The sequence below is a fragment of the Haliotis rubra genome, unplaced genomic scaffold, assembly GCF_003918875.1.
Source record: "Haliotis rubra isolate DU_JTF1 unplaced genomic scaffold, ASM391887v1 Scf177, whole genome shotgun sequence".
Classification (NCBI taxonomy): domain Eukaryota; kingdom Metazoa; phylum Mollusca; class Gastropoda; order Lepetellida; family Haliotidae; genus Haliotis; species Haliotis rubra.
Window position 1 is genome coordinate 319,207 of NW_025765747.1, and position 16,757 is coordinate 335,963.

Genomic DNA, 16,757 nt, shown 5'->3' on the forward strand with positions numbered 1-16,757 from the left:
CGTTTCGATACATATTCTTGTACCGTTGTCAAGCAGGAATGGAACATAAAGAAGGGGGGGAAGTATATATATACTGAATGAAACAATGTAACAAAGAATAATAATGGATAGCATTTATATAGCGCAAATCTCCGAAAGGACCCTTTGCGCTTCTCTCTGACAACGGAAAGGACACATTAAAGGAAAGCTTGTTTAAATAAGAATGTTTTTAGACCGGTCTTGAATGACCACGTTTGGGTGGTTTAGGACAAGAGACTTTGAGGTTACATACTACAGCGTGGTGGTCTGACAGGTCTGCACAGTCCTGAACTGTATCTAATGACAGTAGACTCACATCACTACGCACAACAACCCAGTCTAAGATGTGGCCACGGCGATGTGTTGGTCTATCCACCAGCTGGCAATAACCATGCTCATCTAACAGCATTTTAAGCTTGCCTGCATGAATGTCCGAACTATCGTCATAGTGGAAGTTGAAGTCTCCCATTAAAGATACATCACTGAGACAGCCAGTGAAAGCTCATAATAAATCCGGGAATTCTTTAAAAAGTCAGAAATTAACAGATTGTTTCGTTTACTTGGCGGTGGCCTGTACAGACACACAACAACAGCAGACGAGTTGGTTGTAACTAATCTGAGTTCAACACAGTCAAAAGATTTATAGTTCATAGGTTTAAAAGATATTTTTTTAGCAAGATAATTCCTAGTGATAAAACCTATGCCACCACCTCTAGACTTTGTGCGCGGAAAGGAGTGAAAGACATAGCCCGGTGGTGTCATCACTTCGATGTAGGCTTCATCACCCTGGGAATATAGCCGTGTCTCTGTCAAGGCTAATATATCCACATTACTATCAATAACAAGTTCATGAATATCAGTTGCTTTCTGACGACATGAACGCACATTCAAACAGATGATCTTCAACTCATGAGTAGCACCTTTCCTTGTCGGCTTGGGTTTTTTCTTGCCTCTCCTAGTTTTCTTGCATTTAGCAATGCCGAGACTACATAGCAGATCAAATGTTGATTGGGGTAGTCTGTCTAACTTCTGCTTTCCACCATGTGTTACATCACCACTCTGACCAGTGTTAAGAGCTGTGAGCTTGTCCCTGATGTACACAATGCGGGCTTGATTGGTGTCCATTGTATGTCGTGGCTCTCCAAGCACACCGGTGGAGGCTACAGCTTGGGAGGTTACGTCACTCAGATATTTGGTATAGATAATTTTGAGGTAGATTATATACAAAAATGTCCATAAAGTCGGCATTTCAGCATAAATTGAATGTTGAAAGACTCCAGAGTGTTCTACATACAGTTGTTGGCCAACAACATAATTAACATAACTGGCTAGGCAGAAAGCTGATGAAGTCAGGGAGTTGACAAAGGACAATGATGTACAAATAATAATGAGATGTTATACAGCAGAGTTTATACAGTAGATTGGGCTTGGTGGATGAGTGCATCATAAGCGGATGGAATGAAGTACCCTTGGTCTCGGTTGATGGTGGGATTTTGGCGTTTAATGTGGATGGCTTCGGTGAGCTTGCGTTTGGTGAAGTCTGTTTGTTTGTTAGCGAGAATGGTGATGTCAGACCACTCTATTTAAAAAGAAGTTGTTATCCATAAAGTTTGTTCTGTATTGTACTTCCCAACTTCTAAAATACCACTCAAAGACGTTAGTGCAATACATTATGACAAGGCCGGACACTTGGGTATACCCCACCCGCTTGCTTTGCCGAACGCTACGCTACCATCGCATGTAATCGATTGAAACGTAATGTAAACATAATCATGGATGACTGGCCTATCGATCACCAATCATGAAACTTACCAATTCTTTATTGTTATTTCTGTAAGTCGACTGAATCCCGATTTTGACTCTTAACTAAACGATCTTGACACAAATGACAGACATTAGAACTTTTCTCGCTTTTAAATTTAAAAGACGCCATTGCTTTTTAGATTGTACTTTTAATAAGACGTAGCATCATGTTTCCACCGCGTTCTTGATTAGACTCGAATCTTTTGATACCCTTTGATACGTAGAGCTTGTCAGCATTTCAACAGAAACTCCGAGGTAAATATTTGATATGATGGTTATTACATTATGCCTTAGTAAATGCAAAAAAACACATTTACTCCGCTGTGAAGGGTTCATGATTTTCGCCTAGGTCTCTTTACAAGATGTGATACCTAGGTTACAAGTAGTAACGTTACAAGTAATAACGTTACAAGTAGTAATGTTACCAGTAGTAACGTTACAAGTAATAACTTTACAAGTAGTAACGTTACAAGTAATAACGTTACCAGTAGTAACGTTACAAGTAGTTACGTTACAAGTAGTAACGTTACAAGTAATAACGTTACCAGTAGTAACGTTATAAGTAATAACGTTACAAGTAGTAACGTTACAAGTAATAACGTTACAAGTAGTAACGTTACAAGTAATAACGTTACAAGTAATAACGTTACAAGTAATAACGTTACAAGTAGTAATGTTACCAGTAGTAACGTTACAAGTAATAACTTTACAAGTAGTAACGTTACAAGTAATAACGTTACCAGTAGTAACGTTACAAGTAGTTACGTTACAAGTAGTAACGTTACAAGTAATAACTTTACAAGTAGTAACGTTACAAGTAATAACGTTACCAGTAGTAACGTTACAAGTAATAACGTTACAAGTAGTAACGTTACAAGTAATAACGTTACAAGTAGTAACGTTACAAGTAATAACGTTACCAGTAGTAACGTTACAAGTAGTAACGTTACAAGTAGTAACGTTACAAGTAATAACGTTACAAGTAGTAACGTTACAAGTAATAACGTTACAAGTAGTATCCAGCTAAACATTCAAAGGCAGATCTTCAGCATGATAAATGGTAAACTTTAATTTGAAATGATAATGATGTAATATAGTTGAAAGCTTGATTTCTACAAATTCAGAAGTTGATAATTTGACAAATTCACAGTCACCAGTGTGTTGACAAGGTCTATGTCGTCTGCTGCTATTTATAAACTCTTTGCATCAAACTTGTGACTTTTGGGTGTGTTGTCGTTTACATGTTGGCTTTGTATGTGGTTTCAAATTTAACTGAGTTAAGAGTATGGGCTGAAGCTTCAGTTAAAGCATAAATTAGTTTACGAGAGGATATGTTTCAGGAGGAAGTCTGCTGTAGCTTTTCGTAAACGATACATACGTTACTCCGGGAGTTGGTTGAGGTTATTATTATTGATACAGTGGTGTGAAATGGTTTAGATGTTTCAGAACCGCCTTAGGTGCCATTTTCCTCGTAGAATTTTGTTAACATACGGTGTAAAAGTAAACTGATTGTGCGTTATGCCTTCTGTTAAGACGTTTGGAAGTGATACCTACGTTACTATGTTTGAAAGCGTATCCAGTGGGGCATGTCGAGTTTAATTCATCTTTTGTTATCTGAACTAATCTCTTGTCAGGCACAGTGATTTATTTATGGAAAAATAAGATTGTTTTTACATTTTCAGACAAAAGTACTTCTGTTCCGGATAAAATTCGAGTTTTGTCTTTATTCACACTTAAAGGCAAGTGAAAAATGACAGTCATTAAAAATGTATGGTAAAGTGACTGATAAGGCCAGGTCAGAGTGTCTTCTTTAATGCCATTTTCAAAGGCCATGTTACTGTTTAAAATTGATAATTTATTCATGTTGCTAAAAATTGATACTTACGTTACTTTCGGTACAGTCTGTAAAGACCACAAATCCTCAAGTGTAATTGATAATACAGATTTGAGATGTTTCATGGTCAAAAACAACATGTTGTATTTTGTTTCTGGCAATAAAACATTAATCTGTCGATATGTCTTTAATTTTAATCAGAGACAACACTCTTTTGTTGTCTGAATTGATTGAAATGTCAGGGAAAAGCATATCAAGTCGCTTTAGTGATCTACCAAGATTCATTGATTGGATTTTTTAAAAGACAATATAACCAATTCGTCCGTGAGTACATATAAACAGCTTCAACGCCAGTCGGGTTTAAGCACATAGCAAACATAATATATTTGATGAAGACGCTATTGAAAACCTGTAACATAGGTATCTGAGAGATTGTTTCACCCAGATGGGTCCTTTATTCACAACATCACAGCATCTTCAACATAGAACTGGTGTGGTGCAAACTTTGGGAAATCATACTTCATATGGTCCTTTATCAGAAAACCAAACCAATTCAAGTCAACTGAAAAGTAAATTTTTCACTTTTTTTAGAATGCGTTTGTACCTTATTAGTGAGAACGGGTGTATAGTGACAGCCAGCACTCTCCTCCTCATACGCCCTGTCAGCCGCCTGGTCCTCTGAAGGGCCAGTCTACGCCATTCCTCGTGTAAAGCAGCTTCAAATTGGGCTAGGTTCTGTACAGGAGGATCCCTTTATTGCACACGACGTGTCCCAGAAATGCTCCAAAGGCTTAAGATCGGGGCTCATTCAATCATGAGAGTGAGTGAGTTAAAATTTAACGTCACCTCGGCAATATTTCAGCCATATAGTGACGAGACATGTTTTACATAAACAATAAATTTAAGTTGCTAAATAATCAGTCATCGAAGGACTGTAAAGTAACTAGAGGATAACAGATGGAGTCTAAAACTAACATGAACATGTAAAACTATTTTATTTACGAAGACAATACAATATAAAAACGGGCTATAGATCGCCAACAACTGAATTCAGTCATGAGATATGTCGGAGGGTGGACAGCCTAGTCCTGATTCGACCCCTCACCTGTCATATTGCTGGATATCTGCTACATAAAATAAAACTAATTCACCAATCTGGGGACACATTGAAGCAGTTCTTGTAATGCCAAATGCCATTGTCTGTGGTATCGTGGGCAATCATGCGTCTGGTTCTTAAAGTAGTCTCTAGAAGCGGTATATCTGCCAGTGCATGTCATGTCAAAACACTTCAATATCACGCGAGTTCCAATGGTCATTTAATAAACTTTCAGAACAGGGGGGAGGGGGTTGGGGCACCCCCTGGAACACCCCTCTCTGGATCTGACTATGAATGGGAGATAACCCTGTCTACCACTCAGACCGTAAACCGGTTCCTTAATGCTTGTCCACTAGCACCCGAGGGACAGTTGTATATTTTCTCACGATGGTCGATAGGTCATCTGATGTAAAGAACTAGAGACCAACCAATATTGGCATATACAAAACGTCATGGTGATCGATTCTGATTCCTGTATTCCCATATGAGTTTGTCACTTAGTGTACAATGACATTTCTTTCAGTAGAAATCATGTATTTCTTTGAGTGACATTTTAGAAATTGGGAAGTACAATACTTTTTGGAAAACAGCTTCCTTTATTTCGTGAGTGCGACGTTCCGATACAGATTCTTGTACCGCTGTCAAGCAGGTTGTACCGTTGTCCGGTTTGACAGCGGTACAAGAATCTATCGAAACGTCGCACTCACGAAATAAAGAAGTAAGTGTTGTTATCCATAAAATTTGTTCAATAGAGAAAGCATTTCATGACATACGTTTATCAATGGATGGTTTATGTACTGTTCACGGCTCTCAATCATTTTCGAACTGTTGAATTCGAACGGCACGTTCAGGAAGCGCTTATACACTGGAATGTTGAATAGGCAAGAATATTCATTTCCTTTTATCTCCAACGTTCTCCTGCCGCCATTGTCCTTTGCGTCATTGGTGTCCTAATGAATGCATCACGAAGTATGGAGTGACTTGACTCCCGACATTGTCCAACACGATGACTGATTCATAGCTGGGATTACGCTGGCTGTTTTGAATGTGGAAGCCGCGATGGTGTCTTGTCATTACAAAGAAATCTTTGTTTTTGGTCACTCGTATAAGTTCTAATGTCCATTAATGTTTTTGCAGCTATGACCAGTGTATGAAATGAGGCCCGTCCAACCGCCCGAGACGGGCTACATTTCTGACGGACGGTCTAGATTTACAGCTAGCCAGCCCGATGGTCTGGGTAAAACTTTTAGATGTTCCATACATATCTTGGTGTCTGGTCTGGTTAATCCATTTTGGTCTGGTAACATTTTGAAGTTACAAGCCCTGATGTCTGGCTTGGCTTTTGGCTTATTTCATACACTGCTATGATGACGGTCTATAAAGTCCAGTGAGTGAGTGAGTGAGTGAGTTTAGTTTTACGCCGCACTCAGCAATATTCCAGCTATATGGCGGCGGTCTGTAAATAATCGAGTCTGGACCAGACAATCCAGTGATCAACAGCATGAGCATCGATCTGCACAATTGGGAACCGATGACATGCATCAACCAAGTCAGCCAACCTGATCCACCCGATCTCACCACAAGCATGGGTTCCATTTCTAATCGGAATCGTCACGGGTTTAACACCAGGCCCTCGCTGGTCTCTTCTATCTCGGCATCACGAACTCAAACAGAAATCATGTATGTAAGTCATGTATGTAAATATCTTTATAGTTTAACCCGTGAAGAGCTTGGCTAGAACTGGTTTTTCGCAACCCTGCTTGACGTAAGAGGCGACTAACGGGATCGGATGGTCAGGCTCGCTGACTTGGATGACACATGTCATGGTATCCCAGATCTGCGTAGATCGATGCGTAGCATGCTGATGTTGATCACTGGATTGTCTGGTTCAGTATATAAGTATTTTCAGACTGACGTCATATGGCTGTAATGTTGCCGTTGAACAACAAAACAAACACATCCTTGTAGTTTATATAGCCAACATGAGGTTATTGGGAACCACACCATCTCTCCCACGATTGTGAAACAAAATTCCAACATGACCGTGTCGTATCTTTCTAAGAAAGTGAGTTCTGTCATCTAACAAGCAGTCTTCATCAGATACAGAATTAAGTTGATTCTCCACTCACTAACTCAACTCAACTCAACTCAACTCACTCAGAACTCTGAACTCCCTCTGAACCAACACTTTTCCCATATGACGTTGCGTCGTTGTTAATCAGCTGGAATTAACGCTACAATATAAGCATGCCTGTCGGCGAAACAACAGAGTAGTTTCGTGTTACCCTGACAACCCCCACGGGTATGTCTAGACGGTGTGTGACACCTGTTGTATAAGCTATCCTCGCAGGTATACCTGTCACGTCATTGCTGCTACCGTGCTACTTCAATAGACAAAAGTATATGCACCTGTGGGCCACACTCTACCGGCATTACAACATCACACTTTTCATTAGACGTTTTCATGTCTCTGTACACCTCAACGTCAACATAACACATATAACTTCAACACCAAGCCTTGGAAAGACACGTCCGAGTGCTCTTTTGGGAGAGCGAACAAAAACGGCCTTGCATACTAAAGTACACACTTGAAAGTTGGATTTAACCAGAACATTTTGAAGGTGTCATAAGTACAATATTATATGTCAATATCTAACATATAAATCAGAAAACCTTGTAAAAATACATCCCTATCTATCCCTATTTGTGCGGCAAAACGTTCGTAAATATTTACCTACCTGGTAAATGATATATTTGTTTCCGTTTAGAATGAGAAATTCGCAAGATAACGGTCAGGCGAAACACAAAATTTAGGCCACTCATACTCTACATGTCCCGTTGCATCGTTCAAAATGTCAAAAATTGAACCACGAGAAATCCGCTCTCTGCCACCTTCCCAGCAAGGCTGTCACTGCTATGTTCGTACACTTTGAAAAGCTTGGCCACAATCCAGTCCCAAATGATGAGAACAATGTTCCAAGGATTCCCAAGTTAGTCGCATGTACACAAAGCAGCACTGGCACTCTTTCGTCGCATGCCGGGGTCGAGGCACGTACGTGAAATCATGATCGACACTCGCCGGTCATAAAAATCAACAGTCTTTGATGAGTTACAGGTCATAGGTCGATCAGAAAAGGATGTATTCTTCGATTCTGCAGGGTTCAGGTTCGACAGTCAGTCAAGTATTTTCCACTGTCAGTTCGAATTTCAACCTTTCGCAAAATATAAACACGGGCTCGTCCGCTATTTCAAACGGTTGCGTAACTGTCTACTTCCAAGAAAATAAGAAGGTCAGACGATTCCATTATAGTGTGGCCAGGGGGGGGTACAGTAAGACGGCACACAAAACAATAGGCTGGTTTCAGTCGTGTGGAGTTATGATTATAAAAACCAAGCCCTTAGGTGTTACATTATTGCATTCAGTAAACAGTAGTTTGTTTTCTTTGGACAGAATAATTTTTATGTTGCAATGTTAACAAAAAATGCGAACGGCACCTACCACTCCCTTCACAGACGAGTTCAATTCGCCTCTCGTCCCATGCCGGATTACGCCGTGTCTTCCGCAGGACGAGGAAGTTCGATGTTAAATCGGTTATGGTAGAATGGAGATAAACATACTGTGTTTGGAAATTAGATGAATGTTAAACCGAATTGATAGTCTCTAAATAAATCATTTGAAACCTCACGCTACGCGTTCGGCTTCAAATGAAATTTAGAGACTATCAATTCGGTCTAATATTCATCTAATTTCCAAACACAGTACGTTTATCTCCTAATTAAATCCATGAACACAATGTAAATGGATTAAAACAACATCTTAATTAAGATAACAACTTAATTAAATTATATCAACAAACAGCGCCTTTAGTAAAAAAATGGTTATCTAAGAAACTGTGCTGTCAGTCATTTCACCACCATGGAGTGGATTCCAAGTCAGAGAGGGAAGGATAAGTTAGCTTTAGGGGGATTCTTGTATGTTTTACCAGAAAGAGTTACAAGGTGGAGTTAACTCTTATGAATATGTGAAGAGAAGACGCAGTCAGTGTAAGACTAAGGTGAGTGAGTGAGTGAGTTATTATTTAACGTCACATCGGCAATATTTCAGCCATATCGTGACGAGAACACATGTGACATTGAAATTGAATAGATGTATATTATGAAAACCTGTCGACGAAGGACAGTAAAACAACTAGAATATCACAATTACAACTAAAATTAGTGTGGAAAATTAAAACTAATAGCACTATTTGGACAATACAATATAAAAACTGGCTATAGATCTCTAACATCTGAATGTAGATCACCAAACTAGAGACCATGGGGACTTTTGCTACCTGCATGGACCCTAATTGGATTTACATCATCCCTTCAGCTGTTGGTGATTGTAAGAAATGTTAGCCAAAATCAAAATAACAAGAATACTACAATGATGTTTCTCTCGGTTGAATGCATTGTGAACAAGAGAGAAACTACTTTCTCCGTAGTGGTATGCAATGGTAAAGGGAGGTAATTACACCGGGTGATCTAGGGGTATATATAGGGGTGTATGACAGTAGGTCTTCTCTCTCGCTAATTACCACGGCAGTGTTCATATTGTTACGCAGCAATCATGTCTGAGGATTCAACCGCGGCAAAACTTGACGCCATTTTGAAAAGGCTTGACAATCAACGAGACTTTGAAGCTGTGTTTGACGAAAAGCTATCGCATTTGAGAGAAGAATTCATCGAGCAGGCCAAGGGGTTGAAAAAATTGAAGACTGATACAGAATATTCATGGTCTCGTGAAGGGAACAGAATTCAGTTTAATGTCAACTCTGAAGTTCTGGAGGATTTATTCACAGCAAGGCAAGCTAAATACGGTGTGAATGGTGAAGATGTTTCCGAGTATATTGAAGCGGCTATATCTAAACTAGAAAAGAGAAATAAATTGATTAAAATTGCGGACTCATCGGAAGGGGGCTGGGAGACAGTGAAAAATTACGTTTCTAACGAGTTGGCTGATGATAGTGATGATGACAAGAAAATTGAGAAAGCAGAACTTAAGGCAGTCAAGAAGCTTAAAAGCCAAACAAAACCGGAGATCCCCGTATGGAGCTCGAGCTTTACCCGGAGACCAAGTGTTACGTCGCACGCACAACACGCTCTACCTGTGCATACTCCTGTGCACAGTGTTCCAGTCGTGCAGTCTTTTCGTGTCAAAGGTTCCCGACAGGGTTCATGCCACCACTGCGGGGAGTTCTCGCACTATGTCAGAGAGTGCCCCTACCGTACAGCCAGCACGATCAGAGCCACGTCAGCAGCCAATGCTACAGCTACCAGTGTCTCATAGACAGGACGATACAGATTTGTCAGTTAAGTCTAACTTTGAAGTACGCTTAGACAATGATGATATTGATTATGATAATGCTCTCACTCATGATTTTTATGAATATGAACAGGGGTCAGCGGAAATCATAGTGAAGGGTCGTTTAAAGTCTAGTATTGCATTCTGGCATAGTACAGGTGCTTCACAATTTGTTATAGACATTATAGACAAAGGATACAAAATTCCTTTCATTTCCAGACCGCCGAGGATGGATTTACGAAATAACAAGTCGGCGTTGGAACATTCAGATTTTGTCAGTCAGGCTATTTCAGAGTTGCACAAAAAACACTTGATTGTTGAGTGTGATGCTCCACCCTATACAGTAAATCCACTTTCTGTGTCTATTCAGTCTTCGGGGAAAAAGCGTCTAATCTTAGATCTGTCTCGAGTGAACAAGTTTATTAACAAAAGTCAGTTAAATATGAAGACTGGAAATCTGCGCTTGAGTACATTAACCTCAATGACTGGCTGATTAAGTTCGATATACATTCAGCTTATCATCATGTAGACATTTTGAGGGTCATACCGAATTTTTAGGCTTTGCTTGGGTAAACGCATTACAAGAGAAACAGTATTACAAGTTTATGGTTTTACCTTTCGGGCTTACATCAGCGCCCTATGTGTTTACAAAGATTACACGACAGTTGGTCAAAAGTGGCGTTTCGAAGGAAAAAGGGTAGTCACGTTTTTAGATGACGGTATCTTGTCAGCGCAGTCTGAGCATATCACTCGTGTGTCTGGTGAGGCGGTGAAAGGAGACTTGATCAAGTCTGGTTTTGTTCCGAAGGTTGAAAAATCACTGTGGGCTCCCTCTCAGTCTGTAGAGTGGTTAGGTTTCCACATAGACACGCGACAGTTGCGTTTATCTGTTCCTCAGAGGAAGTTGGATAAGGTTGTAGCAAATTTGAAATTTCTGTTGAGTAATAAACGTTTTAATCAGCCAGTGCGTTTGATTGCAGCGGTGGTCGGACAGATAATCGCTATGAAATTAGTGATGGGGAATGTAGTTCAACTCATGACGAGGTTTTTGAGTATTGATATTTTGTCAGCTCAATCTTGGAACAGAAAAGTTCATCTGTCGGTGCTTAGTGTTGATCAGTTAAGGTATTGGATTGATAACATTCCTCGTCTGTCGAGTACAGTGCTGATTAAAAGTTCCACTGTGAGTCGTGTCGTGTACAGCGATGCAAGTGACACTGGATATGGAGGCTATTGTGTAGAGATGGATTCGGCTTTTTCCCATGGCCAGTGGTCAGAAGAAGAGGCTAGGAAAAGTTCAACTTGGAGAGAGTTGAAAGCTGTTTATCTTGTTTTGAAAAGCTTTATTCATCAAATGCAGCATCGTAGGATTATGTGGTGTACTGACAATCAGAATGTGGTAACTATAGTGGACAAGGGAAGTATGAAGCCCCATTTACAGTCAATAGCTCTTGATATATTTGAGTTGTGTTCAACGCGAAATGTTGCTCTGAGTATGCAGTGGATCCCGCGTGCAGAGAATGCAGTGGCAGATATGCTGAGTAAGATACTTGACTATGATGATTGGGCTATTGCCTCACATGTATTCAAACGGATAGATGACAAATGGGGCCCTCATGATGTGGATAGATTCGCATCTTGGTACAATGCAAACTTGTCATGTTTTAATTCCAGATATTATAATCCAGGATGTTCTGCAGTGGACTGTTTTTCAGTTAGTTGGAGTGACGTCATGAATTGGGTTGTACCCCCCTGTTGGTATGATACCGAGGACTTTGAGACACATGGCTGAGTGTCGGGCGAGAGGCACTCTTGTAGTACCTGAATGGTATTCGGCTTGTTTTTGGCCACTTATCACATGTAGCTATTTGTTTATCCCTCAGGTGTTAGAATACATGTATTTACCCAAAACTAAACAAAGTTATGTGCCTTCCAGGATAAGAGGCGGTTTGTTTGGTGAACAGGACTCTGCGAGTTGATTTTAGCAAATGTTGATTTTGTATATTGCGTGTTACAGGTGTGATATCTTGTGCTTATGGAGAGGAGATGAAGGCGTTACCCCCCTGGTGTGAGGGGACTGGTGACAGGTTTACCAGAGTTGTTGAGCGAATGTAGAGCTGAGTCTACGTCGCGGAAGTACAGATACGGTTTTCAGGCCTGGAAACGGTGGGCGCAATCTTGTGGTATGCCTACAAGTTTACCTATTGCCCCCTTGCACTGTGCAATTTATTTGGTGTCTGTTGTTCAGAAGAGTGATTCGTTTGCTTCTGTGCAGACAACGTTTTATGGCATTCGGCATGCTCATGTTGTAGTAGGATTGCAAAGTCCCACTGATAATGGGTTGGTTAAAAATGTATTGGAAGCAGCCAAAAGGAGATTGGCTAAATCTGTTTCTAAAAAGGAACCCATAACACCTGCTTTATTGGAAAAGTTGTATGATGTATGTATGTCTCATCCCACGCTTTGTGATGTGAGAATTGTGTGTATGTGTTTTCTAGCTTATTCAGGTTTCTTGAGATCATCAGAGTTATTACACATCAGACGTTCCGACATTGAATTCTATGAGTCTCATATAATGTTATTTATTGAGCAATCCAAGACTGATATATACAGGGATGGTTCATGGATTGTTATTGGTAGGACAAATTCTAAGCTATGCCCAGTTTCATGTTTGGAGAAATATCTTGAGATTTCAAGTATTTTGCCTTCATCTGATGAATATATTTTCAGAAGCATTACCAAGACTAAGAATGGTTATATACTTAGAAAAATGATTCCCCAATGTCATATACTCGTCTTAGAGAGCTTTTCATTGATGCCTTTGCTCCCTTTGTGAGTGATATCAGGAATTATGGACTGCATAGTTTAAGGAGTGGTGGAGCAACAACAGCGACAAACAAGGGTGTGCACGATAGACTGTTTAAGAGACATGGCCGGTGGAGAAGTGAAAACGCAAAGGATGGTTACATTAAAGATAATTTACAGAGAAGACTTTCAGTTTCTCTGTCTCTTGGACTGTAGACTTTCTTTGAGGCTCCGCCCGTGTCGACACTGCGATCGGGCCAATATTCTAGTGATGTTTGTTGTTAGTGAATTGGTAATGTGATCATTGCATGGTGTGTACGGAGAAATGATGTTTCTCTCGGTTGAATGCATTGTGAATAAGAGAGAAACTACTTTCTCCGTAGTGGTATGCAATGGTAAAGGGAGGTAATTACACCGGGTGATCTAGGGGTATATATAGGGGTGTATGACAGTAGGTCTTCTCTCTCGCTAATTACCACGGCAGTGTTCATATTACAGTGTTTGTTTCTTTGAGTGTTGCAAAATCTTAATATGATTTCTATTTTCAGATTGTAATCTGACGTGATGCTCGTGTGAGTGGATGTTCCCTTGTCGGGTCGACCTGTGTATGGTATGGTCGTGTTGGCGAGTGAGCCTAATCATGCATTAAAGTTTCTTCGTTCAGAAGCGTAGGCTGACGAGTCTTTATAATACGTTTATTGTGTACATATATTTTTTTTTTTTTTTTTTTGTCTGTTTGGCTGTTGAGCCGAGAGAATACGAAATATGTTTTGCAATGCAGCTCAGCATACAGTTGATTTACCTGTTTTTGGTATGGTCGGGTCGGCTAGTGAGCTTTTATGGTACGCCTATAGTGTGAATTTACGTGTTTGCTTACTCTTTGTTGAGTTATGATAATTCGTAATATAAGTATTGTAATGCAGCTAAGCAGATACTTGATTTGCATGTATATGAGAGAGGTGTATTATCTGTGTTCTAGGCTGGCGAGCCTTGATAATACGAGTTCACTTTGAACGTGGTCTGTTTGGACGAGGATTGTTTCCCTCATGTGCTATGTTGTACAGTATACATCATAATTTGTATTTATGGCATGCTCAGTACATCAAAGGTTAAGCTGTAAACTCCCCAGAAAGGTGCCGCTGACTTCGTCGGGAGAACACGGTCCAGAGTAATTTTCTCTTGAATGCAGTTTTTGATCTCTGTTTACGTGTCGGGCAGCGGTTCCACACCTGATGATGTAATGTTGAAGGAGGGAAGTGTATTTTGAAGGTTGGTGTGTTGATGTCACACTGTTTGCAATATTTGTAATAAACTGCCGCGTGTCGACACTGCGACCGGGCCAATATTCTAGTGATGTTTGTTGTTAGTGAATTGGTAATGTTATCATTGCATGGTGTGTACGGAGAATTTAAAAATCCTAGTAAGTTGAAATTGACTTTGAAAGTTTTGAGACTTACGCTGGCGATTGTGGTAAGTTTTAGCCATTATTAAAAATAACAAGTATTCTACGATTAAAAGTTTGGTAGTGCTAAATTGACCATGAAGGTTTGGACTTACGTACCGACATTGGTAAAAGTAAGCACATACTCATTCACGGGAGCATGCCTGTTGTTGCAATAAGTTTTGTTTTCTGTGAGTGCGTAAACAAGTCTCAATGAAATGTGGCTATATGACAGTTCCTTTTGTTCTGTGAATGAGTTGGTGTTAATCTTCCCTTTAGCAATATCCCATCAGCAACACACCTGAGGGTCACGCAGATCGCCCATGTGGGGAATCGAACTGGCGACTGAACTTTCCCTTATTTGTGGTCAGGCTGCAGGTATGATAGTTTCTGTATTAAAGATCTGAATTAACCTCGTTACCAGAGTCGGTCGCTCATCGAATTAAAGTCGTGTCATGATTTCAGATTTCAGAAGAGAGATCGATTGTTAATCGTTAGTTTAAAATCGACATAACTGTAAACCCAAATGATACAATTTGTGACATCCAAGGGCGGTCTACGGGCGCCAATCTCTGCACACACAAGATTGCTCGGTTCAAGAATATATTTGTAGAATAATCGTAATGTGAATATTTATTACCTCCGACGAATTGTGTGCCGCATCAGATTTATGTATTCAGAATTTTGTTGTGACATAATCTGAACGCTAGATGTATGGCATCACATTAAAGAGTCTCCAGAGGTGGATCTGACACATACACCCGAGGCTAATGGAGGCAAACATATGTTTTATCTAGTACGACCTTGACCTCGTTGTCTAAGTGTCTGAGAACCTGTCATTAACGTTTTTGTGTTGCGTTTTTCAGATGTGTCGCCGAGATAATTCGACCAGCAAAACCTGTTTTATCTCGAGGGTTACAATTCACATGAGACACGGACAGGGGTGTTATGAGCTGATATCTCATCTATTTATTAAATTTAGGAAATAAAAACAACGTAGTGTTAACACGGAGTCAGGAATTATTTTGTGATATATTTTTGTTCTCAACCACGGGGATTTGACTTGACGCCAAGGAATATTTAATGCTTCATGTGTTGGACAGTGCCTCCCAGGCGACCTGTTAGTAGGGGAGAAATCAGGACGTGTCTTCATACATCGTGTCATCCGTGCTGATGAAGTGATGCCGGACCCTGGATCACATCTCTGGCTTAAAGAAGCCGCAATATTACTTTCAAATTATCTTACAGAACCATCACGTGTAATATATCTGTTCTGACTGTCTCGTATACATATACTAGTCACAAAAAGAGACTGCACCAAATTACTGAAAAGCATGTGCAAATATCATGCATGTGTACAGCTGCGTTTTGGTGTAAAGTTTTGTTACGAATTCGCCAATTTTCACTGATTTACATCATTTACTGAACTCATGACATTCTTTAAACAGTACCTTTAAACAGTATGAAATATTTTGCAAAATTTAGTTTAGAACAGTTGACTGAAGTAAGTGGCTATATTTACACCAGTGAGTCTAAACTTTTGAAGAGAAGTGTATATTTTGGAGCTGCATGTGTTAACAAATACAGATGTAAACACAATAATTGGTAGCTTCAATTGAACGAACATGCTCGTATTACGTTTGGTGACGTCAATGGTTTCGACATGAGCCCGCGCAACACGTTGTGCACGTGCAGCTCGATACAGTGCGTGGAGCACATGCATGTCAAAAACTGCAGTCGATTTTGGAAGTATGATAATACTTGATTGAGTAAGCTGGGTCTAACGCTGATTAGGTCAGCATTTCATTTATAATACGGCTGTCAGCTTTCTGTTGGAGGAACATCAACATCATCAGCGTCTACAACAGTATCAACGTCAATCTCTACACCAACATCGACGTCAGCGTTAACAAGAGTATCAACATCAACAACAACATCATTAAAATTTCCCATCAAAGAAGAAGATCATTAACTGCAACAAATGTAAGAGTATTATTGTCAGTCCCATCTACAAGCATGGCATCGTCACACATTCAGCTTCCTTAAAGGTCACATAAACCCTAGGGGGTACAAATACATAAATCACTAACTGGCATCGTTATAAATGAAACCCCGTCATTAAAACTACTCATTTCGACCTTTAATTGACTTAAATCGACCTTTTTGACAACAGTGCACAATTCTCACCCGCGAACGAAATTTCAACCAATCAGAGCGGCGCGTCTCTGTGACGTCATATGAGGAATAGCTTTGAGGGCCGATGCAGAATTCATCTACATTTTAGGGGGGTAAATTATCTTGTTTACAGGCTTGTATAAACCTGAAATCGTGACAATTGTTGTGGAAAATGAAAGCTATATGTTCTCACAATCTACTGTCATTTAATTTTGTCTCCTGCTTTGCCTAGTTTCCGAGT

At 40.0% G+C, this 16,757-nt stretch overlaps 1 protein-coding gene and 1 long non-coding RNA gene across 2 annotated transcripts; both read left to right on the forward strand.

Moving 5' to 3' along the window:
- The first annotated feature begins 9,220 nt into the window (after window positions 1–9,220).
- LOC124273125 lies at window positions 9,221–10,080 on the forward strand. The gene has a single exon (XM_046708341.1). The coding sequence runs from the start codon at window positions 9,361–9,363 to the stop codon at window positions 10,078–10,080; it is 720 nt and encodes a 239-aa protein (XP_046564297.1). The 5' UTR covers window positions 9,221–9,360.
- Window positions 10,081–12,161: 2,081 nt separating this feature from the next.
- On the forward strand, window positions 12,162–13,611 carry LOC124273136. The gene is made up of 2 exons (XR_006897559.1): window positions 12,162–12,278; window positions 13,449–13,611. It is a non-coding gene; the product is annotated as an uncharacterized LOC124273136 (long non-coding RNA).
- Window positions 13,612–16,757: the final 3,146 nt, after the last annotated feature.